We start from the raw sequence: 25,874 nt of genomic DNA, 5'->3' as shown, positions 1-25,874 counted from the left end.
ACACACACACACACACACACACACACACACACACACACACACACACACACACACACACACACACACACACACACACACACACACACACACACACACACACACACACACACACACACACAAACACACACACAAACACACAAACAAACACACACACACACACACACACACACACACACACACACACACACACACACACACACACACACACACACACACACACACACACACACACACACACACACACACACACACACACACACACACACACACACACACACACACACACACACACACACACACACACACACACACACACACACACACACACACACACACACACACACACACACACACACACACACACACACACACACACACACACACACACACACACACACACACACACACACACACACACACACACACACACACACACACACACACACACACACACACACACACACACACACACACACACACACACACACACACACACACACACACACACATCCGAATGAACGATTCTTTTGATCTAATTACTACGGTGGCTTTAAAGTAGGTCAACAAAGCGCCTGAAAGTATGCAAGACTTTTTGTTTTCGCTTATACATATGTAATTTGAATGTGAAATTGCATAGTTTCAGGAGTTTATTTCCCCTAACAACACTCTAGAGCGAAAGAAAAACGCAAGAAATTATTTTTTATTTGATAAACAAAAATAAATCAAACATACGGTGCTCTTTTCATGCTCCTTCTTTACTTCACAATTGTGTACAACAGTTAAATCTTTTTCATAAAATCAACCTTCGCTCTATCAACTATGCCTTTTAACCTTTTTTGTTTCGTTTCATGTTAAAAATTCTTAAACGTTGCGTGCGTTAATTGTACATTAAGCTGGTTTTGATTCGTTTTTCCTTTTTTTTTTTGTAAAATCGTGCCCTCGCACATCATCCACTCTCTATTTAACCTTCCAGATAAAATAAGCTCCTCGGAAGCATGTGGGAAAATTACACACGTACACGTTGGAATCAGGTTCGATACAAACTTTCGTTGAACGTTTTTTCTAAGCTTTCGCATCATGTTGGGTGTCCATTGGGTGTGTAACAGTAGGGATGGTCGTCTTTTTCCCACCCCAGATTTAATCATTCTTTTTATCACAGTCATGTCTACAGTTCCTGTTCTATCGGATGGCCGCACTATTCCGACAGCATCGGTTAAAAATCGAACGTTTCCGTGCTTGAATTGGAGCAGCGTTCCATCAGCATCAGTACGGCCGCTGTCGATCGATGCTTACGATGTCCACAGTGTACCGGGGGCGGTGCAATTTGTCCCTGGCCCTGACTCTGGCTGTAACCCGGAACGGTACCTGTCGGCGCATGAAAACGGCTCGGATTTGGTCCATTCTGATCGTACACAACCAGTGCCGCCATCTCAATCGGTATGTCCCGTTCCTCACGATCCTGCTCGATGTTGGTAATGATCGTCGAGGGGGAGGAAGGTAGCGAGGAGGGCACACGCAACATTCCCGTAGATCCCGTGCCCGGGTGGCTTTGTTTCGATTGATGGTGAACACTGTTCGGCAGGAAGCAGTGACGATGATGACGGTGATCGGACGTATCGGACGCATCCGAAGGACGATGCCGAACGCGAACACTGCGCCGGCCACTTCCTCCCCCGTTCGACAACTGCTATTTGAACTCGTACACCTTCGTGTTTGAAGATAGTCGTTCCTGCGGATTGAGGGATACAAAAAAAAAGTCACTTGAAGAGTTCCTTAGGAGTTTAGGAGAGTGGGAAAAGCATACCCTTCGATTCATCAGACGTTTGCTTCCGTTGTGTGAAAACTGAGCCATCGAGTTCCTGGAAGGTGGCACCGTATTCGTATTCCGTCGGGCGGGTTGAAGCATGTGGACAAGAATAAAAATATTAAATTTATTACCAACAAAAAAAAAAGATCAGATCCAAGCAGCATTCCTATATGAAATTCTTTTATTTTCTGATTAATATACGGAAACGAGACTGTATTAAAATGATCCTTTGCAGCAACATGCATAATTTTAGGCGTTTTGTGATGCCTGGTTCTGAGTTCTGAGAAGAGTTTTGCTGATTATTATTTTGTAGATTATTTTGTAGCTCACTTAGGCCCCGGAGTATATGTGCCCAGGGGCCAGAATGATCTACGGTACAAGATATTTCTGATAGTGAAGCATCATATGAGTGTGCTTCGTGCTTGAGTGTGTTTAGATGGACACACTTTCCTAGAAGAAGTCCTTGATATTCAAGGAACAAATGAATTTATATTGAGAAATAAATTGAAGGCAGGCCCTTTAAAGGACCTTCAGCCTCTTGATAATAATGCAAAATGATAGAGAAATATGAAGCATCTGTATGAGAATATGAGAACATTAAAGAAAAACCTAACAGTTATGAAAGTGTGATACAATCACTTTAATTTTTAAGTTTAGCAAACGCTCCACCTAATTATCCTTGTACTCCGAGTAACAGTACCCATCTATTGGAAAATTTCACACCATACCAGTAAAACCCATCTTTTTACATTCCATTTGCAAACAAAAGAGAAACTCAATGGATTACGTTACTAGACATAAAGAAAGGATTAAACGCAGCTCCAGTATCCGGTGTAGGAGACTGGACAATTTCACTTACGATAATGAACCTTCCCGTGAGACGTACTCCATTGTAGTACGGTGGAAGTAACAGTTCATTTCACCCAGCTAAGATGAAAAGGTAGAACAAAAATTTTTACACCCTTTACAGCTAAAAGGAACGATCATTCAGTTTGAAGTAAATTTTTCGTTCTTTTTTTTTTTGCTATCAAACGTTAATTATCGTTCGCCACGAGAAATCTCGCTTTCTAGCTGTCCCGAATCCCGTACCTGGACCAGTCGCTTCATCCGGACCTTCGCAAATTGATGTTCACTAAATCATTTTATGCCGTTCCGGTTCCGCAGCCACGTTTACAATGTACCGCCCAGTCATTAAAACATCATTAGCCATATCCTTGCAGCGTACTGGCGTGTTGGAAGGGACACAAAAAAAACCTATTCCAAATCGCAAGGCACGCAAAAGCGCGCTGCAGGAGAAGGATCGAAATATTCTCACGCAAAATTTTGATACATAGATAATAAGAAAACAGGCAGAAAAATGCCTTGTTGGGAGAAGAATTGGGCCTAGCTGTGTTTTCGTTAGAATTGATTTAATCTACACTTACCGCGAGTCGATGGCTGAATCGTATTCTGTGTGAGCGCCACACGGTAGCGTATAGCAGAAACGTGCGAGCTGTGAAATAAAGTGAAAATTCGAACAATTTTTAGATGCGCCATCTAGCGTACTGTAGCGTAACGTGCAATATAACAGTTTCGTTAGATCAGAAACCTTCTCGAGGAGTTAAAGCTGTGGAGTGTGTTTGCTTCCTTATCTGCTACTATTTGCTCATTTTAAATTTTAATGATATTTCATTAAAACGCCTTTTTTGTGTGAATTTTATTTAACTACAGTAAAATACGTATAAATTCAATCCAGTTTTTTTTTCATTCCATAGAAAACGCAGAGTGATAATCAATGTTAAACTGAGAAAAACGTAGTAAGTTCAAATATTTATAAATTAATGCCCAGAGAGATCTGTATCATTGTTACGGTAATTTTAACATACAAAAATCTTTATGATTACTTCCATGAACTTGCGAAGGGATGAACGAGCGGTCTTGAGTATTTTAATCTGAACTAGTTATGTGCAAATAAAAACACAAAACCAAACAATCTTCTAGTTTTAAAATAAAAACGCGCAAAAAATGTATACTACAGCTCACTTCGTCGTTTTATTTAAAGATAACGAACCTACCTGTTGCTTAAACTGGGCCGTCGTTAGTGTGTACAGTACGGGATTGAGGGCGGAATTGATTGGCAGAACCAGCACCGCAAGCCACGCGTACAGTGAAGGAGAAATTTCATATCCTGAAAGAAAACGAAACGAAACAGTATAGCGAACCGTACCGTACCGACTAACGAAAAGCGAGCGTGACCGAATGCTTTTCTTTATTTGCATTTCTTATTTGATGTAATGGCATGGCAGTGATACCGCAGCACGAGCGAAGGATAGAAACCCGACCAGCAACGTTACGCCTGTCGATGCAATAAAGCAAAGTTTTCGGTGCATCTGGACCATTCCACCATCTGGTCGTAAAATTGTTCACGTGTAATAAATCCAATTGTTATATGGATACAAATTTCGCGTTTGAAGATTTGTTCGCTAGGCACTCAGCCTTTCCCATCATTCATTTAATTAATAACGTGCACAAAACCACCTTGGGAAATGATTGGCCACCACGTAGCGAACATGATAAATGATTGTCACATTTCTCGTTACATTTTTTTTTTTCATCGTCTACGAACTACTCATGTGTCACTCCAAACTTATCGATGAAGGAAAACTGCGGTTTAATATTGTACGCTTCTGTCCGACGTCTGTGGTTTTAGGCGAAGTAATGCGAGAAGATGCTGTCATGTAAATCCCCTCTCATGGGACTTTATGACAGTCGCTAAATGTAAGCGGGTGCAAAGGCGCGATAAGCTTCTGCCCAAAACTATTCCCTGCCTGCCCGTAACGGCAAAGAAAACGCTTTGAGCTTAGCCTGTGAATGGGCGAAATACATTCATTAATCATATGAAATATTTGGAGAATTGCATGATGAAGATAAGTATTTACAATTTTTTATGCTCTTGTGATGTATTTTACATCGAGCTGACGCATTTCAAGATGATTCGGTACAACAAATTGTGTCGTTTTATCGTGTTGGCACTGAAGACACAAAACAGATTTTTTTCATAATTATAAACGTAACTTGTAGCTACATTATGACAAGCGCCAGATTGCTGAAGACGAGTTCATAAAGTGTAAAATATATTACAAATTTTTGTACTCTACCATATCTCTCTTTCTCGAGCGACCATTAAAGTGATTGCTTCTTCATCGGGAGTGTGCCCAGCACGTGAATGAATCATTAAAAACTTTAAAATACAAACCAAACAAATTGAACCAGAGAAAGCAACGTAAAAGCAACACGAAAACATGTAAACTAACCGAAAAAATGTGCCAAAGGGGAGAAACAAGATACTGCCGCAAAAGCAAAGCCAACGAGAAAACACTGACCAAAAACTTTGGCTGGGGGCCAAAATATGCCACCGGATACGTGACATATCTTGTTTTGCCTAACGAGATGCCGGCGATCTTTTCGCATGAATGAAACGGAGAGGGTAAACGAGGGAAAAAAAAACCTACACGATGGCCACTGTAACAAACCCACCACTTTAACGCCAACAACCGATCGTGTTGGTTGATGATCAAAGGACGAAACTAACGCTATGATAGCGAGAGTGCAGGAAAGAGGAGGGGAAGATGTCAAAGGAGCGGACAACCAAAAAGTCAACTACACACCATCGACATCGGTGAGCTGGCCGCTCGTGTTTCCGTGATGCCGAGGCAAAACTCACATTACACGGCACAAGCGACCAGGCGCCTCCATGCATCGATCCGACAGGGTAAGCCGGGTTCGATCGTGTTGTGGTTGGTGGCGCGGAAAAGAAAAACCGAACGGACGTAAGTGATGCGGGCAAAACCGTGGGCCAAATGGCAGAGGCAAACCGAAGCAGGCACAAACGGCGTAACACGATAATAGGGAGTAATACCATTTTATTTATGGTTCGGTTTCGTCGTTCACACAATCTACGTCATGGTTTTTGGTTGTGCGGGAAAGGGATTTGCGAAACGGGGAGAAGGAGGAAGTTTTGCCTTTCGAAAGAAATGTTAGGAAAGAAAAGGATCTGGTCCAGTTTCCGGGTTTGTTGGGTAAGTGCGGTCCAGCGAAGCCTTTTTTTGCAAATCTATCTCTCCTTTTCTCTCTCTTTCTCACTATACACTGAACGTCCATCTTGTGCTATAGAGATCACTCGCTCCATTTTTGACCGTTTTGTTTTCCTTCCTGCCTGGAAAATATGAAATATTTCCCAAAGAGTATAGTAATAACGGGCTGATTTGTATTTGCCACCAGAGCGGCGTTAAGTACAGCCTAAGCGTTACGAACGTAAGTATGACAAAACGCTGTCATTGTAGTTTGTGTGTGCTTGTGCGACTTAAATTATATGAAATGTTTTTTTTTGCATGGTTTCTTAATTCCAAATTATGTGTTATATTGTGCCAAGAAATGGGTGAGTTTTTTTCAGGAAAAATATTCCTATAATCCTTTGTAATAATTCAAGTAACGAAAATATGGTTCTAAACATCTTTGATTGAAATTAACGATATAATAATAATAACGATAATTAAGATAATCATCTTCAAATAAATCAAAGCATCTACAATCAAATTCTGATAAATTTTTGGTCATTTTAATTATCTATTAACTGTCCCACAATCCTTTTTTCTTCAACCAAACTATAATTCTAGCAAGCTTGAATCAGATTTCAGCTCTGCTGAGCCGTTAACAAAACCGCGATCGATTGGTACGTTTCGAGAGTCATTCCAGTGCACAATGTAAGCGATCTAACTCCCTTTTGAGTGTATTTGTGGATGCATGGTGTGCGGTTCCACCAAAAACCAAAACCCATCCAAAGCGGGGAAACCAATCCGTGCATGATCAACTATCGGAATCGAAATGTCGCTGCAAGGAATTGAGCTGTTGTTTCCTATTCAAGCTCAACCGACAACCGTATTGTGACAGCATAACTCCTCTGTGTATGTGTATGTGTGTGAGTGTCGATGGTAGTGGTTTTTCCGACCCTTCCACTGGTTCATGGAAATCGCGAAGCAAAATTCAATTAATTGGAACCTCATCATCACCCGTAAGCGAAACGCTTCGCAAGGCATTCTCACTGGCGATGAGAGACAGCGAGAGCGCGCGCTTTAATTATTTCGATGCACCGGATCGAAAAGCGAACTTCCCAACCGATCGACCCTACAAATCAACTGCATATCGTGTGCGCCAAACACAAACATAGGACGGCAAATTGTTCAACACTTTTAATCCGTCCGTGTGCATCACAACGCAACGCCACTCGTTGCCAGTACGAACGTATGGTTGTTACAAATCATAGCTTGCAGCTAACCAGATAGAAGCAACTATTTTCACATGTTTTTTGGAACCAAACTAATGTCCTTTCCCTGCATTCCTGCCGCTTCTAACACAATCACCACACAGCAAGTGTGACTTTTGGGGAAAATAAATTAGAAAATGGTTCTTCTTCGAAAAGAAAATAATTTAAACACGAAACCGTGAAATGTGTTTTTCTCGTCAATCGACCAGCAACACGCTTTCCGGACGGTTGTTCTACGTTGTAGCCAAATAAATTGAAAAAACAGACACAGCCCACAAATGAACAATGCCAGAGCTGTTCAATTAGAAAACAGAACCACGGCTTAACTTTGTGGCCGCACTCGCTGAACGTCTGACCGGTTTGCTGATGGAGATTAAATTGTTTTACGCTAAATGTAAAAATTTTGAATGCAAACGAAAAAAAATGGTATACAAAGAACTTTTTTCTCATTCCAATAACATCGCCACGGTACCAGACCACTAAATCGTCTGGTACTTTTACACTGAAAATAGAAACTTCAAAAGAAAATACCTACATTTCTTGTTTTTCCCACAATGCTTTTGTAAGCTTTTGTAAAGAAACATAAATTTCTTATCCGGCGCTTTGAGTCCGCCCCAAGTCGTAAATGGGATTTTGTTGAATGAAATTAGGTTGGACACTTTTCAGACAGCTTTCGCGAGACTAATTTCTTGCCACAGCCTTGTGACACGATTATTCCATCGGTTTCATCCGCGGTCGGTCGGCAGGCTAATTGGTTTCGAGGGCCAGTATTAGCTCAAGAGCAGAAGCTTGTCATGGTTGAGAGCTTGGTTCGATGGGACTTAAATTGTACGCTGTTCGACCTGATTTAATTATTTTTTGTTGTTGTTGACAATGTTATGTAATATAAAAATAATTTTATATAAGTGGCAGTTTTGTACTCAAGCGAACAATTTAATTTTTTGATTTCATGCATCTTCCACAAGAAGCCAAAAAGACCAGGCGTCTCCATTGCACATAAAGTATTTTAATTTTTTTTAAATCTTCTTTTATATGGAAGTAACACAACAACCTAAACTGACCGAAACCTTAAAAAATCTTCATAAAATAATTGGCGTATCATCCACCAAACATCTTTTCTCGAACAAATACAAAATAATTAACCCTCCATGAATTTCCAATGCTTCATCACACAATGAAATTTTAACGAGCTTATGGAATTTTCTTGACCACCGGAAAGCTCCCTTTCATTCTTGGAATAATGCAAACATGTTTCATGCATAAACCGTACACTCCCAGCGGCTTTTTAGTTGTGCTTACAACGAGCAAACTGCATCCTACACCCAGCGATGGTTTCCCATTTACCATCCACGCACACCTTTTCCCAAGAAAGCAACAAATAAAATTTACTCACTCACTTTTCATGCCACGCTCTACCATCTATCCACTGACTGTGTGTCCACAACCACACATACATACATACACACTCCTTTTGTGGTTCCTCACTTACCTGCCAGGGCAACTAATTTGACTACAATCACCGGCATCCAGCAGACACAATCGGTTGCAACGATGATGGCGAACCTGCAGTCATAAAAACGGAAAACCAACAGCAACATTAGAGACGGGCGGGAATTATGCATGACGATGCTAATTCTCGGAAGGCACTGTTTGTGGTCAGCTTGCTGCTATGATTATCGCCAGCTTGGTTTCCGGGTTCGTTCGCACCGTGTGGGCCACCAAACAGCGGGCAGCTTTGATTGACCAAGTGCCTTCGACCTTACCTTCTGGCGACTACTTTTTCCCGGCAGTTCAGTGTGTTTCGTGTTTCGTTTCGGGACACACGAATCGCCTGCAGCATCCTCAGGTACGAGATGCCAATGAACAGCAACGAGACCGTATTCACCAGTATAAACAGCCCGGCCGAATACTCCCAACCCATCGCGTACGGGTCGTGAATATGAACGGAAAGACACACACCATTGCTGCCGTAGAAGTGTGGTCCGAAATATTCCGTCGCCGAGAGTGGTGCCACTGCGGCGGCCGTTGCAACGCCCCAGAGCAGTGCTAGCCGTAGGATGACGCGTGTTTTACTGCTCGAGCGTTGGTAGAGTGGACGCGTTACCGACACTAGTCGGTCCCAGGTGACGAGTGTCAGCAGCAGCGTCGACGATTGGCAGCTGAGTGTACTCAGAAAGCCACTAAACGCACAGATCGAACTCATGCGCCATTCCTCGTCGTGCGTAAGATATTCACCCCTGAAGGAGAGTTAAATATTTGGTAGCGTTTTAAGGACACTGTTTGGAATCCTAAGTACACATACACACGCATACACCTACCTGAAGATAATGTCCGCAGTTGCAATGATTCCAAGGTAAACACCCATTAGCAAATCGCTTGCCGCCAGATGGCGCAAGTACAGGGAATGTTCCGCGTGTGCTTGACTACTGCGCGATCCTACCATGTAACGACCGAACAGTACTAGCAAATTCCCCACAATACCTACCGCCGCCATTATCCACACACTGGCAGTACGTCAGCGATAGCGCCCGAAACGTGATGCACCAAGCAAAATGCAATCGAAAATGGCGAAAAGAATGAAATTAATATCTCATTAAGAAAGCCAGCTAGCGTTCAAACACATGGCAAAGTCGGCTGTACGTGTCTTGCACTTGAATGAACTATACCAGACACATTGGCTGCCTTCCCAATATCGTTTATTGGCGTGAAAAGATAATTAAAATTTTAATTAAACAACTACTCCGGATAGATTTTTGGGATCTTAATTCCTACCATTCCTGCCACTCACGTAAACCACACGTGTCGTCTAACTCAAACAAGATGCCGTTACGAAACCACGTTGGCGCGAAAATATCTTTGGTTAAAAGTGATCGAAATATTTGAACGCAAACGCTTTGAAAGCAATACCAACGTGTCGAGCTTTGGGGTGCCAAATGAATCGAAATGGTGTTAATGTGTGCCCCGGTCCGGAGAAGCCCATACATACCTAGCTCTCAGTACAGGATTATCGAGCAGATGCCGGTTGCTGCTGATACCGTCGCCTTTTGGCTCGCACACACGCACGTGCAGAGCGGCTTTGCAGTGATGAAATTCGGTGAAATGTCTGCCAAACGGTAAATGAATGATGAGCATTTTAGGGCCAATACCCGCGCACACACGCACTCATGTGAACGCACGTTGGTTCCTACAAACAAACGCCATCCACCGCCGATACGTACATGTGGTGCAGGTTTGTGAGGTTATCCAGTACACGCCGATCGATTCGATCAAATCTGTTTCCTTGCAGGTTTCTGCGCCGAACGAAGCGAGAAAGGGAATGACAGGTTAGCGAAGGATGTACTTACAGTACTTACAAGTCCGTACTTACAGTGTCGCCAGCTTAGCTATTCCGCTGAACGCATCCAGCTCGAAATGGGTTAATTTGTTGCTATTTAAAAATCTGTCCATAGAACACGGAAAAGACATTATTTAGGGTGATACAGGGGGGGATAAACTTTTCGATAGCTGCAATAGTGTACGTACAATCCTACTAAATTCGTTAGGTTGCCGAACGTGTCGTTTCGGATCACGGTGAGTAAATTCTCCGACAAATAGCTGAAAAGACACACAGCCAAACATAAGCACACGTTTGAAGCTTTATATCATTTACGAATTGAGCATTAGATGGCAAGATACGAACAGATGCTCTAGCGACGGAAGATCTAGGGCACACACTTCTATCGTTTCGATTTGGTTCTTCGCCAGTGACAGTGTCTGCAGTGTTACCAGCTGCGGTATCATACCCGGCACCAGCTTCCGTAGTCTGTTGTTATTTAGATACCTGCAGGGACATACACACACACACACATGATAAAGGTGCAACTTTTAAAACTCCTCCCTCCAAAACAATGATTTACAATGACAGAGATGTGAGGTTAAAGAAAAGGGATTACTTACAGTATGCGAAGATTCGTCAACGGTACCAGCACATCTTCCGTTAGTGAATCGATCTGGTTGTCTTTTAAGTCGCTACGACGGGAGAAAATAAATCAAACATGACAGATCGAAATCGGTACGATACCATCCTCATCATCCATCATGGTTTACTTACAGCTCCTCGAGAAATTCCAGATTTACAAAGTTCCTGCTTCCCAACCGGTTGATTCGGTTGCCGCTCAGCACCCTGTGGTAGACGACGAAAGAAAGCGCCGATCGATCATTATCATACAGGGCATTTTGGTAATGCTAAATTTAAACCCTTTACTTACAATATTCTCAGCACCGTACCGGGTGGGAAAAAGTTATCCGGAAGCATCGTCAACCCGTTCTGGTCGAGATGGCTGGAAAGTACGCAGGCAATGATCGATTGGTATTGTTAAAAGCATTCAAAACATTAAAAAAAGAACATTTCTCCACGCTAATTGCATAATTTCAGGCGTTTACGAGATGAGTAAGGTGTACTCAAAATTGTTTTTAATGTACAAAAATGTTTGTAACAGGTCTAAATGTTCCATTAAGTTGCAAGAAGGAATAAAAATATCAATCCTCATTAAAATGTAAAACAAAATTGTGAAAATAGACTTTGCATGTTTTCAGGTATTCTCAATACTGAATATAAACTAGCGGCTATCGCAAGACCAAATGTTCGCTTTATGTAATTCATGGACGATGCCCTATCGCATTTAGCGTCACAGGAAAGTATCACACCAACAAGATAAAGTTGTTCATTGTCAGCGTCATAAAAGCCAACTGTTGAGCTCTAATGTGCCCTCCACATTCTTTCTTCGGGCAGATCGGTCGGTTATTTGGTCAGTATGACCACGAATTACTATTTTTGAGCGGTCAAATAAGTACACCTCTAATGACGCTACAGAAGAACGTTCAAACAGAATGTCTATGTGTTTCCATTTTTCATAATAATAATAGGCTAATAAGGAAGGAGCTAAATATCCCCCGATCGAAAAACAAATAAACGCACACCGGATGTTTCCACGCTGCAATCGAATCATCTGGCGTGAAACGATCTCCTCCCGGCTAGGTGCAGCAGGGCAAACCCGACTTCCTGAAGAAATATGTATCCTGTGCGCTTATCCTACATTCACGTGCGTCTGCCATGAAGGGTAGTTGTGGTGGACAATAAAGTAGCACAATTTATTAGACACTTGCCGGTGCGCAATGGCTTTTTATTGTGTAGTTCAATAAGACACGGGACCTTATGCGAATGCGGTCCCTGGGGGTGACGCACCGTCTAACGAACGTTTGGTGGTGAGATAGGTCGGTTAAGTCGCTGTAATGTGTGTGTATGTGTGACTCACACCACACTGGTGTGGGGTAAACAATTATTTCACTTTAAAACAAATGACTGCCTGCGATCCAAAAACTCTAAAACCCTGCATTGTAAGAACCTCGTGCCTTTTCTGTCTATAAAAATCTGTGAATATCATAAGCTTACTCTGGACTCAGAAAACCCCGTACCATTCTAGCAAACGAATATCGTTATCGTACGCATTGCAGATAATTTCCTACCACTTTACGGAATGGGATGAACGGCACACTAATTCTGTGTTTGATGGACACACTCGAAAAATGGCCCACTGTTAGGGCTAAGGACTTATCGTAACGCCACACACTACTCGGCCTGCATGCATCAGCATACAAAAAAACAATGGGACTTTTTTGTACTTCACGCGTTCTACTCATCCGCTTCTTGTTCTAATGGAACTCTCCCTACGAAACGTTACACCCCAACGAGCACACAATCAAGTGCTCTATTTGCTCTCGGGGAAAATCTATCAATTAACCGCCGCCCAAAACTTTCCCATCGACACCACTCGACAGCCGACAGTGTTGGTGTCCGAACAGCGCGAACGAGATATATATTCAATTTATGTGCGTTTTGACTTGATCCAATACTTACAGGGCGTCGATGCTGTTGGCCAGCCGGACCGGTTGGATACGCTCGATCGAACAGTGCCGCAGGACTCTGACCACGATGCGTGTAAGAACAAGAAAAGAAAGCGTAAATCAAACAAAGGAAACAGTCGACCAGTAGGCAGCTTGCTATCAAGCAGGAAAAAGTAATTTGTCGGAAAGCGGTTCGTGCGGGAAAATTGTCGATGGGGAGAAGCAAGTTCTTGTTTGGTGGGGATTTAATTAAGCTCTTTCTCGTGCCGTCCAGTTAGATAACGTGATGGGGGAAGGAAAAAACGTAACCGATGGAGACTATTTTTGTGCCCCCGGAGGGTTAGTACTTAGCGCCCGACCGACCGAAGGACAATAATTGTACGTGATGTAATTTTTAACGTAATTGTAGCCATCCGGATGAATTGTACTCCCCTTTTGCTGGCATCCCTATTCTACGCTCGATACGTTCGATCCAATGCATCCAATGTCTAATGGCACACGCTTCTTGAGCTGCATTTCCGGGCTCATAGCTCGTTCATGCGTTGATAATTTCCGGAAATGGATAAAATTGATTTCGGATTGACGGCGATGCTGTGGAGCAACCGTTTTTTTTTTTTTTTGTTCCCTTCTCAAACCTTTCGATTGTCCTACTGGTGGTCAGTTGAGTTTGAGCCGAGAATAAATCCAAACAAGCACAAGGGATATGTATTGACACGGTGACACATGGCAGTTGCATGCCAGGGAACTAACACGTGAAGCAGCAACTGATAGCGTGAAGAAGGAGAAACAAAAATGAAATCGCCACTATACTTACAATGTGCTGAGCTTTGGAAACCGCTGGAACACATTCATATTCAGCTCAATAAACACATTCCCAGTGAGATCGCTGAAACGACAAGCAAAGCACGAAACGTCAGGGTTGTGTATTTTTTTCCTTCACACTCGCGCTTTCTCTCGCTCTTATGTCAAACAATCACGTGCACGTGCTGGCAAATCTGTGCGAAGCATGATTTAGAGATTCGCACAGCATTCCGTGATGTGGTCACACCCGCGAAGGTGTCATTTCACCCCCAGTGTGTGTGTGTGTGTGTGTATGTAATGAAGCTTTCACAAACTGGCTGGATTGGATGTAAAGATTGGATTCCGGCCCACTTACAGTAGTGTGACGTTTTCCGAGGTGAGTACCGCCGGTAACGACGTGAGACCCTTGTATTCGCACAGCACATCCGTCCCGCGACATTTGCAGGTGTTGTTGGCATCGTTCCAGTCTGCAGAAGGCATTGTAAAATGGTAGTTAGTTTCACAATTTTTCCAATAGTTACAACACCTAGCCACTCCACTCGAACTTACTGCACGGTGTGTATGGTAGCTGATCGTTGATGGCAGCCGGTCGCTTGCGAAAGTAATGATCATAATAATTCCTTCCAACGTCATCATCTATTTTCAACAAAACACAACAAAACCTATGAGCTCGAAATTGGGTTGGATCCGGAGGAGCATTGCCAAAATCCTTCATTTCTTACCACACTCGAGCTCGTCCGAACCGTCATCACAGTCGGGAAATCCGTTGCAGTTTTTGCTCTGCTCGATGCATTGAAGCGTGTTGTTGCACCGGAAGAATCCATCCTCGCAGCGAAACGTCCCGAACGAGCTCGCCCCGTCCACGTTCACGGCATTCCGGTTCGATGGCCCGGACTGTTCCAGAATTCTTTCGTACTCCGTCTCGGGTAGGACCAGCGCTCGGCGCAATGTGCCGGTTGCTGCTAGAATATAGGAATAAATTGAATCAGTGCAACCGCGTAGCTGTCAAACCCGGCGGACGGACCGACGGATGGATGTTTATTTATCCGTTTTCGGTAGTATCAGCAAGCAAAGCCGCGCCGCTGCTGCTTGAAGCGTTGTGTAAGCTCATTATGATTCGTTCAATGCATAGCGAATGGTAAATTCAATTTTCTTTCCGATCAAACAAGGTATTTTGTTTGCGTTTGGGAAGGGGAAAAGACTGTCTGTTTGTAAAATTGTAAACTCAAAACTGTCGAAGGTGAAATGCTGTTCCAAAACGTGGGTGAACGAGTTCTGCAACGTTCGACAACTATTTCCTTCAACGGTTGTGATTTCGAGAGTAGACGCATGCAGTTACGCAATTTAGTGAAGAAAATCGTCCAAACTGGTGTTGCGGAAAAATGCTTCTTTTTTAAAGATACGATCTAATAGACCCGGGTCCTGCTAGGGATCGCTCCTTTGAATCCGATCCGAATTCCTATTATGCCTATTAACAGCCTTTTCTGTAGTCTCGTTTCTCTTCCCTACATTTGCTCGCGGATATCCGCGAACCAAATCCCGCATCGGATCCGGATCGGTCCATCTCTAATTCATGCTCATTTTGGCGCTGTTAGACTGGACAATCAATTTTGCATTATAAGAACTTATTGTACAATAAAATAGCTAACACTCACCGCATTTTTTTTATAAAACTCTTCATGAATATGAAATGATTATTCTTTTAAAAAGTTTTCCCATAATTCTAGAGTCGTTTCGTCGATTGTGATCACCTTTATTTGACATAAAATACTTTTGTTAACGCGTCGTACCCATTTTAACAAAAGAAAAGAAAAACGCAAACTTCCCTTCACACTATTTGTTCCAAACAAAACGGTATTCAATTTTTGATGGGTCCTGCTAACACATTCGAACGCTAGTGCTCGCTGACAGGGAGCATATTTTTACGATTCATGCACCGTACCGTGCGTACAATGTTATCAAAATATGATCCTTTGTGCCATGCGTGGTTTAGCTTTTCCTACCATTTTAGGTCACCAGTACGAGTGAAGGGACAGCTTGCATGTGATACGACTAGGGCCTAGCTTTTTTCTGATAGAATGCCCTGGTCATATTGGTTGTAGAAGACAAGCCTAGCAAAAGGGCTAGAAAAAGCATTCACGTCACTGTACTGAAAGACTGGAATGCATTGGAAGTAACGATTTGGTCCGTGCAGAGAGCGATACATCAACAAACTTTACGGTCGCGATATCGAAAAATTGAACAGCTCGCATGATGGCTTACAGCGCAATGTCAAATAAAAATATTTAGTTAGCGTTTGAAGCTGTCTGATGAAATAGAATTTCATGCGTAAAATTGTTGTTTCGTTTCCTGGAAACAGTTAGAGAAATTTAGAAGTTTGGGCGAAAAAAATTAGCCATCGTAGATTTGATGAGATTAATTAATTTTGAAATTCTTATTCTAAGCTATTAAGTTTCCCGCGAAAGTCAATTAATTACATAAACTTTCTCTTTCGCTTCCTGTAATCATTTTGAACGTTTAATGTAACCACTTACACTAATCAACAAACCAAACGATCCGTAGAGGCAGTGCCTAAATATGCTTTTGCGTGTATCGAATGAGGCCTCCAGCATGCTTCCACAGCATTCCCAGCTCTGTTACAGTTCCTCCAAGGCGTGAGATTACACCGATCTATTTGACCCACATTTTGCAACGCATCTCGTGACAAACAGTGAAGCAAATGAGACCTAATGACTTCCGAGACTTCCGAGCACAGTGCATCATTTGCCCAGATTACCTGAAACGTTACTCGTACCGTGCGTTATTTTGCAACCGTTTCCATCGAACGTCTCCATTTAAAACGCATTTATTTACACGTACTACATTAACTCGTGCCAAAATCGCACCGTACCCGTACTCCGGAGCCCTTATTTCCCTCGGGCAAACATGGCAAGAAAGATGAGATGAATTTTAATGGTTGACCTTCTTTGCCTCTTTGACTTTCCAGGGTTGAGATACTGGTCCGCTTTTAATCATTCCCAGGCGAATTATCCTTTGACCGGTCGCACACTTGCCTGCTAGGCGGGAGCGATCACTGAAGGAAGTAACACGAATGCAACAGTGCAACGGAATGCTGTGCCCCTGGCAGGGTTAAAAGTTTGCAAACAGACCCGGACGGGAGCCTCCTGCACGATCCTAATGAATGCAGCTCATCGGCGAGGTTATGAAACCGCACGTGGAGCAGGAAATGGACAGAAAAAGGAACCACACGCCACTGTGCTTATTAGGCAATTGCCAGCATCTTATCTGTAGGTCATCCATTTGCGGTCAAATATCAGCCAGTCGGGCCCGTTACTCACATGGAAGGGGAGCCTTGAGCCTGCCTTAGTGGATCGTTTGACTGTGCTCCAAAAAGTTGCACTGCACTACTTCCGGCCATCGCCATCGGGTCCAGTGACAACCACAATCAGTTTCTGCCCATCGTTTCCATCCAGCGAAAGTTCACATCCTTTGCGAAAGCAGAATTTGCTGACTCCGGAAGCGGAAGTCTCGTATAATGTGAGTGATAAATCAGAATATCCATTTTATGCATGAGCTTTTCGCCCGCTTTCACGCCCTGTGCTGTATGTGTCTGAACGGGCCCAAAAAAGCAGTACGAGAAGCGTTCGGTGTTAAATAATACTATCGCCATACATTGCCACCATTTTGCGTGGTACAATTCTTCTGCGCCACTCGAAAAAAGTTGCTTACGGTAACAGGATTTTTATTTTTAACACTCTACTGCCGAATGACCGGACCACCAAAATTGACTTCCAAGCTCGAGCCGGGAACGATTCCGATCTCAAGCCGTTCATCCTACTGCCGGTGGTGGGACTTTCGGGAAAACAACAATTAACGGCGGCAGTCGCACTATCGTAGAAATTTACGACACAACGCACACTGCTTTCCCCCTGAACTGGAGGCCATTTTTGCGTACTTTAATTGCTTTGACCGGTCATTCCCCTTGAGGCAGACGAAGTCACACCATTGCCGATAAACGGTGCTGGGTCGGTGTGTCGTTGTGTTTGTGGTCACCGTAATTATGCTCGTAAAAACTCAACTTGGGACCAATTTTGGACTTTGGTTTCTTCGTGAGCGCATCATGTACTTTTCGGTGTATGTGTGCTTTTTTCTGGATTTGTTGGTTGTTGTTTTTGTTTCTTTGCAAAGACACCAACTCGGTGTGATGTATGGTTGTTGAAGATAATTGGGAAATTTATTATTATTTACTCCTGCTGGTGTATTCAAATGAATTTGAATTAAAATTATGATTTGTTCTTATAAAAGTTGGATTAAAACAACGACGCTTCGTTCATCAAGAAACAAAACTACCGTGCATTAAAAAATATTTTAGGACAAATTGATATGAATTACTTAGCTTTACATTTACTTCCCATTTCTTTAACCTTCTCAGTATTTGATCAACTGACCGACACTCCCTAGCCCATGGATAGCTGATCATAAAATACCATCAGACACAATCTAATCCATAGTAAAGGGCACACCTTCATCCACTTCTACAGCGATACCGGAAGGAAGCAGTATTAAAAATCATAAATATGCAAACATAAAGCCCTTTGTAAGACGTTCAGGCAACAGTCTGTGGTACAAGATAATTGAAATGTAAAGGCAACGATCTCGCACGGTTTGCTTCGCGTGCCGAAAGGGCTTCGAAGACTTGCCTACCGGATGCTAGCTCCATCCGTCCGCCGTGGAACGTGCAGCAAATGTAATGCTTAATAATGCAACTATCGCAAGTAACGGCCGATGACGAACGAAATGGAAAGAAAGCCCGATCCTAGCCCAACAATCGCTACAGTGACCGTGGTCATGGTCACCCGGCAAACGAGATTCTCACTCACACATTGTCGTTTGCTCCACGTGGAAACGAAAAAACACTTGATGAACTTGCAACACGCCGAACGTACACCCCCGGTGACGTCAAACCGGTCAGCAAGATGAAGCGAACATTACCGGAAAACCCGGACCGGGTAGGATTTTTTATTCAACAAGTCTCAAGTGTGTCGACCCAACCGTTGACGCTATTCTCGGACGCGTGTTTCAGATTACCAGGCCCAGAGACAAGTACACGCGAAAGATGGAATACTGTATTGCTTTCATTTGGTGTTGTTTGTCTTTGAAAAGTGTGCGGGAAGCTGTGCCGGGGAAGAGATTATGTTTTCGCTCGCCTTCCATCGCGTTCGGTATGTAAAGTGAGCCGCGGATGACATTACAGCAAAATGCTTGTCAACACCGTGGAACGTTACGCCGGTGATGGTAATTTACAACTAACTGATCGGATTAGGTCAGTCCATGCTTGAGGCAACTATCTTCGTGTCAAGATATTGTGAGGGAGTTGGGAACTTGCAAGACTTGTCAAGGAAGAAATTATCTGTCATGGTTTTCTTCCGCGATCATATTCCTGATAACTGTTGGGGATTTCTGGGATGTAAAATGGTTTCCAGTGGAATCCCACTTACCAATAAAATTAAAGTTGTAATAATCGGATCAATATTTCGAGCAAGGAAGCTCTCACAACTAGGAGAACCTCCAAAATAGTAAATAGTATTTTGAATTCGATGGTGGGATAAATGGAAAGGTTACATTTATTAATTGTTAAATGATTGCTATATGAAATGGTTTGACTCATTTTGACTTTCATGGTTGTCTTCAACAAAAGCACTTTTGAGTGCGTCAAACGTTTAGATTCGGGGCTCATTTAGACATTATGTATTTAGGCATATGTTAAAGCATTTTTTTTTGTATTTTTGGATGTTTCTTTTAAAATGGACTGACACAATTTTCATGTTCCGCATGTCTTTATTTAGGGGTAGGCCGGAGGTGTAGGCGACAGCGGTGTAGTTGAGGACTGACTATCCATCTACGTGGTATCGGCAAGTCTAGTAAGCCATCTGATGGCCGGCGTGACCTTAGAGGTCGTTAAGCCAAGAAGAAGAAGGTGTCTTTATTTTGCACCACACTCACACGCTGCTACTAATCTTCTCTACTGGTCTACCCCCTTTTACGTCAGCAATCGATCCTTTGAGTACACCGTTGAGTTGAGCGCGTGTGTATGAACCTTCTTTTCCTTTACGTAGTTTCCTCCTCTTCGTCGATAAGCGCGTTTGTCGCGGAATTTGGACACTGGCGAGTGAACGACCGCGGGGGCTCCGAGCCCACAAAGAACCTTCACTCGGTCAGCAGAAATGAGCTAAGAGGGGGACTATGGGGCCTCCAACTAAGGGCCTCCAAGGAACTAAATCCGCCACTGAATTTCGGTCGTTGGACGATCGTTTCTGTGAGCGAGTGGAAAAGCAGACTGTTTTAGTTCTTCATTATTGATAAATCTTTCACCTCACTTTTTTATGCAACTCGCCTATTTCTCGGCTAGCCAAATTAACTCCAACTGCACCAGCGAACGTTCCACAATCTGAGAAATTATGCCATTTAATCCACGGAAACCGAGCAGCGCGCTTCAACACATCTTTCGTTCACGCTTGCTGCATAAACTTTAACACAGTTGATCTCTGATCGAAGCAAAAAAAGGAGAAAAACATCTTGCGATCGACGACGTTAGTTGCTTGATCGAATTTGTGGATAAGCGGATGCCCGTGATACATTCAAACAAGGAGAAACAGATGAAAGAAAACGCTGTAATGCTACTTGGGTAGATCGGTTACAATAAATATATTGCATACTTTAGGGCGTTTGTTCGTGTACCACATGAACAGTTTTAAATTTTAACTTGTTTCGATCATAAACAGAAACTGTGCAACTTTCATTTAGCTTCATTCAGTTTGGCTGTTTGTTATGCGTTGTCGAAAGTGGCGAGTCATCTGCCAGTAGCTTCCAACGTTCATTTAAACCACACTCAACAGCTTACTCCTTTGTCGTTAGCATCCGTATTGCCGTTTTCGTTATCGTATCCCCAAATACAAATATCCACCCAACTGTCATAACCTTGGCAATAAAGATAATTGGCCTTTTCGATAGCAAGGTTGTAGTCACGGCTTCTAAGTACGCACACCTCCACACCTAACGGCAATAATCATTTGAGCTTATCAAAATATGCTCCAAACACCAAACACATTACACCTCCAAAACAACGCGAAACAGTAACGATGGTAAGCAAATCCACCCATTAGCGTTACCGGATGGCAACCTGTTGGTATGGTTTCCCGCCAGTTGGAGGAAGAAAAAAAACACACCATTTTCCCGATAAGATCAAAAACGATTTTTTGTATCCATCCTATCGCACCTATCGGATGTACCGTGAAGCGATGAATCATTGGCCCGCACTTCTGAAGGACGATAATTTAACTGTTTTCTTTATTTCACCTCCTCACACCTCCTTCCAAGTGGCCCGGGGAAGGTGGAGCAAAATATGTCGTTTTTCATTCGGCACTATCATCCCCACCCCTCTGGTGAATTCCCGCATTAGCCAATAAATGCCAATAATCCTTCAGGTTCGATTACATGGATAAATATTTACATCCATTAGAACGCTCGGCGGTCGGCCAAAAATAAAAGAAAGCATACTGCCCAACGGTAGATTCATTTTCTTCTCCCCTCCATCACGGATCGACCAATGATGAATTGCTATGCAAATGACTAACGCAGCAAGGAGAAGAACAAAAAATAGCAGGAACAACGCAAACCCAGGTGCGAGACAGACTTCCGTTTTCAAAAGCGCTGAAGAAGATCAGAGAGCGAACAAATGGGTTTTTCCAGCAGGAATGCAAGGTCAAGTGATTAGCCGGCGTGGTCTGATGCGGATTCGAATTAGAAGCCAAACATCAGACGAGCCATCGGAAATCGAATTGTTTATTATTGTTGGTGGGATATTTCGTTCCGTTTTTCACTCATCCCTCGCAATATCAGCTTTGAACAAATACTCAAACCATAAATTTACTAACCTTGCTTTTCTTTCCTGAGTAGCTGGTAGCACGATTCGAACCATTACATTGAATAAATTTTACGAAGATTTTGCTTGTGTTTACTCATATCTTTGCAGTAGCCGATCGCCGTTTGAGATCGCCGTTAGACATTGAAGGAAAACACAGACAAAATATTTAACAAACATGCACGATCTGTTTGATCCAGGAAATAGAATTAGCAGTAATATTTTCGATTCATCATTCATTGTGTTATTGTGTATCAGAAGAACGCCGGAAAAAAGTTATTGCCGGAAAAAAGTTATTGCCGGAAAAAGTTATTCAAACTGACCAAAGTTTTAATTAAAAATATTATCAGCAAAAATTCAACCCACTGTTCGCAAAATGAGTGAAAATATTCCACACGCACTTATTGTAGTTTATGGCGAGTCATATTTCATTTACTCACATTTGTTAAACCATTTTTCAAGTAAAAAACCCTCCAGCCTAACAATTGTTTCTCCATTCTGTTCTGCTTATGGAAACCTTCTTCATTATCCTTTCATCGTCTGTCATGCTGTCTTACAGCAGATCCCACCGGTTCATTTCTACAATAATCATACGATACGGGGTGATATTGCTTGAAATATGTACGTCAAAAGCAGCACACTGTACACCGATCGGTACGACCCTTATCACGTGGCTTGGCAGACGATTTAATGGAAGTGACAATGCAGACCCCAGCCAAGGCAAAGAAGCTTTTCAAAAAAAGGTCAAATTTGTTGAATTTTTCTTTCCTCGCCAAATCAACGTGACGTGCCATTTAAGTAATTACTGCTTTAATTAGATCAGAAAAAAAATATTTTGTCCAATCTCTTCTGATGAGAGGAAAGCTTTCGAAGGAAAAAAAATTGTGACCAGTTAAAATGGTTCCCTCCAAACAGTCTTGCAATGGTGAACAGCACCAAACCAAACCTCAAACCAACACTCTTTTTGTAGTCCCACAGATGTGAAGGAACGCAAATTATGTTTGCTTACTGCAAACATCGCCATGTAAGCGGACAACGGAACCAGAAGCGGCAGCAGCAGCCCACTGTTGGTAAAGACATAAATCGATCTTCACACGAACGTAGTAGAGAGTGCATGGAACATGAAATTCAAGGCCTACGCCTTTTTTTCACACCACACGATACGGCCGTGACCGATCAGAGCTGACTGCCCCAACCGGGCGCGACATGATTGAATGTCAAACAAAGGTATCGGTCGTCATTTTAATGGAATATGATGCGATGGTGTCTAGCGTTGGCCAACTGTTTAGTTTTTCTTCACTTTTTTTTTTTGGGTTGGTTGAGTCAAATGGAGTTCATGTTCGGGAATAAATTGCATACCAGTATGACCTCATCGCTTCTTTATTATAGTCTGTTGATAATTCATTTTGCAGGTTCATGGTCGGAGCTGTTCCAAAATTATTACAAGGGCGGCAGTGAGGCAAATTTACTAGTCGTTCCGGCTTATCCGGCAAGTTTCCTCGAGACATTTTTGTGTCTGCAAGAAGCAAAATAAGTTTTACTTGTATGTCACAGGAATGATGCCACGCTATCGTTTCCGAGCGGCCAAATCCGACCTCCACTTCTCCGTGGAGATGGCTGGGATGCCTGCCGAGCAGGATGCGGATTTGTTTGATTCGCAAAGCAATGTCCTTAGTACGCAAGGCTTGGGGCAAGGCTAACGGGGCGTTGACATGCTGCTTGACCATCCGCATTCGGAGTTTTCCTGCAGCTACTCTTACCAGGTAGTTAGGGCAGTTACACCCAGTTCCAACAGGTAAACTACCAAGCGGAGAAGCGACGATGCTGCGACGTACCCCCTGGCCATGCACTACTAGCATTACGTTCACCTGACCAGCTGTGCTGCGTAGTAGTGGAGCGCAGGTGTGTGGTTAAGTCCAGTAACTGCACACAAGCGCAGACTAGTGTGTCGGTCTGGAGTCTGGGACGGCATTCCAGCCTGAAGCATGAGAGACCATCTATCTTCGTTCATGGCAGTTGTCGGTTCGTTGGCGGATGGACTCTTGAAGTAGAAGCTGCGCCCTTTTGGTCTGAGGTGTAACAATCTCATGTCCAGGATACATCATAGTGGCTTATACTTAGGACCGATTCCGGTTCCCCGAGAATAAGGAAGGGATTATTCTTCGAACTCTCAGTCGGTGTGATTGTGAGTCTTATACACCAAATACAAATGAGAAATGGAGCGTTGCCGAGACAATTTCTTTACGTTTATACGTTTATACCCTCTCACTGAAGTGAAGCCTGTCCTGGTAATCCAGTAAGACGACAAAGTCTTAGGAAATTTTAGCTCGTGTGAATCTAGACAGTACCAAGGGCGTGATGCCTTGCAAAATTGATCTCCATTTTAAGATTTCCTCCTCGGTCACAAGAAATCTAAAAACAAAAGTTATCCTGCCCATAAACAGCTTATTTATATACCTTTTATGGCACAATTATGACAATCCCTTCCGTTAAATTTAATCCAAAAGAAGTAACTCCACATTGTATATTACATCGTATGTTTTAAATAAAGCCATTTTTAGCATTCGCCGTCGTTCTGTTTCGATTTCAAAAGAATAATTCAACTGCCTATTCGAGCTTATCAACCGGAAATGGGTGGATGGTTTCACTATAGTTTTACACTCTCCCATTCTAGCAGCAGTTAACAATCTTTTTTTAGAGAGATTTCCTGTATTGCGACGTACATAAACTTGCATTTGTTTATGAAAACCACTTTCCACAATCTACAATCGCAGTGCTTTGCGCTACGGACAAACGAAACTAAAGTCGGGTGAAGCCTGAAATCCGGAAATGAAACACCAAGGAAATCCTACCCATTCCTTAAGGACTTTTTGCTGGATAGAATTGAATAGGGAGGAAAAAAGAAGAATTTCTCGTCCCAGCTGTATGACCACGTTCATTTTCAGCGACTTATCGTTAAGTGTTTGGATAATGCACCGTGCTATGACTATGTTAGGATGGTATTTGCCAATGAAAAGCGTCCAACAAACAGTATATACTAAGCTCAAATGTTTGTTATTTTCCCATGCCTAAACGAGAAAAGCAGATCAATATTTTCCACTGATTGAACCTAGTACTACCCCCATAACGCTACTTACCGTTGGGGAAATTGACTGCGGAGACGAACAAAAATCCTACCAGCAGCTTCATTGTGTTGAATATACCGGTGGGTGGAACAGCAGCACAGATTTACCAGCAATAGAAGAGACGGACAGAAAGATTTTCCTTTCTGACTCAGAATCACATAAACGCACACACACACACCAACACACAGTCACGGTGAGTTAAAGGCCCCAAAGCGCCCAACACACTCAGGCCACGTTAAGCACTTAATTACGGTGGCTGCTTCATCCACCAATAAGGAAGAAAGGGCGTGAAAGGATTAATTTTCTGTTTTTTTTTCTTTCGATCGGTTCGCGGTTTCGGGTCGTCAATGGGCTTTTCACTCACTTCCGTATCACTTTCCGCGCACACTAATCACTCGCACAGCCGCCTTTTTTTTGTTGTTGTTTGTTGTTACTTTGTTTTGCTTCCCTTCCGATGCTTAATCCTCTTCGGCAAAGATGACACGGTGCGTCCGACGTATTGGCCTTCGAAGTTTTGTGCCCGCTTGCGAAGTCAACCGCACAAAATGGTGTGTCGTATCCACTGCAACAGAAGGAGAGAGGGAAGAAGAGCGTAAAACATAAAACTGGATGAGTTTTGAGCCATTCGAGCTTAGGAGCTTTTGCAGCTGATTTGATGACGCTGAGCGCTGCAATGAGCTGGAAGGAAACCCGTTTTTCTCCGTTCGCCGTACATTACTAGCTTCTCCATAAAACAGTAATGAATGAAGCGCAACAACAGCGCATTCGCATGTGGAGGAACATAAAAAGATAAAACGCCTTAAATTGGATAACCGTCGGGAATTGAAAATGGTTTTCTTTGGCTTGAGCTGATGCCAAATGTATGGTGCATTTCGTTTACTTTGATTGCTTTTCCTATGTGTGTATTTTCCTATGTACATATCCGGGGGAGTGAGGGGAAAAAGTTTGGACAATTTTTGACAATCGAGTCTTATCAGTGTTTGGTTATCGGTGGTTTAACCATTTTTTCCTGTATTTTTTTTTTTTTTGTAACCA

At 42.9% G+C, this 25,874-nt stretch overlaps 2 protein-coding genes across 2 annotated transcripts in view; one reads left to right on the top strand and one right to left on the bottom strand.

The window, feature by feature from the left end:
- Positions 1–25,874, top strand: part of LOC126557535 (uncharacterized) — a 272,688-nt gene that overhangs the window by 10,177 nt on the left and 236,637 nt on the right. The gene's annotated exons all lie outside the window — the stretch shown is intronic.
- On the bottom strand, positions 1,322–24,903 carry LOC126557547 (relaxin receptor 2). Its single transcript, XM_050213356.1, has 21 exons — positions 24,852–24,903; positions 14,516–14,752; positions 14,343–14,429; positions 14,149–14,260; positions 13,807–13,878; positions 13,006–13,071; positions 11,357–11,428; positions 11,200–11,271; positions 11,046–11,117; positions 10,789–10,929; positions 10,632–10,703; positions 10,477–10,548; positions 10,328–10,399; positions 10,096–10,212; positions 9,428–9,613; positions 8,873–9,346; positions 8,599–8,672; positions 3,862–3,974; positions 3,232–3,299; positions 1,805–1,859; positions 1,322–1,729 (listed from the first exon to the last, which is right to left on the bottom strand). Exons 1-21 carry the CDS (start codon positions 24,901–24,903, stop codon positions 1,688–1,690), a joined length of 2,328 nt encoding a protein of 775 aa, XP_050069313.1. The 3' UTR covers positions 1,322–1,687.

This window comes from Anopheles maculipalpis, chromosome 2RL, assembly GCF_943734695.1.
Source record: "Anopheles maculipalpis chromosome 2RL, idAnoMacuDA_375_x, whole genome shotgun sequence".
Taxonomy (NCBI): domain Eukaryota; kingdom Metazoa; phylum Arthropoda; class Insecta; order Diptera; family Culicidae; genus Anopheles; species Anopheles maculipalpis.
The sequence above is the reverse complement of the archived record's forward strand: the minus strand, read 5'-3'. Positions and strand labels throughout refer to the sequence as shown.

Coding starts and splice junctions, on each gene's coding strand:
- LOC126557547 (XM_050213356.1), bottom strand. CDS start 24,903: ATGAAGCTGCTGGTAGGATTTTTGTTCGTCTCCGCAGTCAATTTCCCC. Junction 14,430..14,515: donor TTCGGACGAGCTCGAGTGTG/GTAAGAAATGAA, acceptor TGTTGAAAATAG/ATGATGACGTTGGAAGGAAT. Junction 9,347..9,427: donor ACTGCGGACATTATCTTCAG/GTAGGTGTATGC, acceptor ACTCTCCTTCAG/GGGTGAATATCTTACGCACG.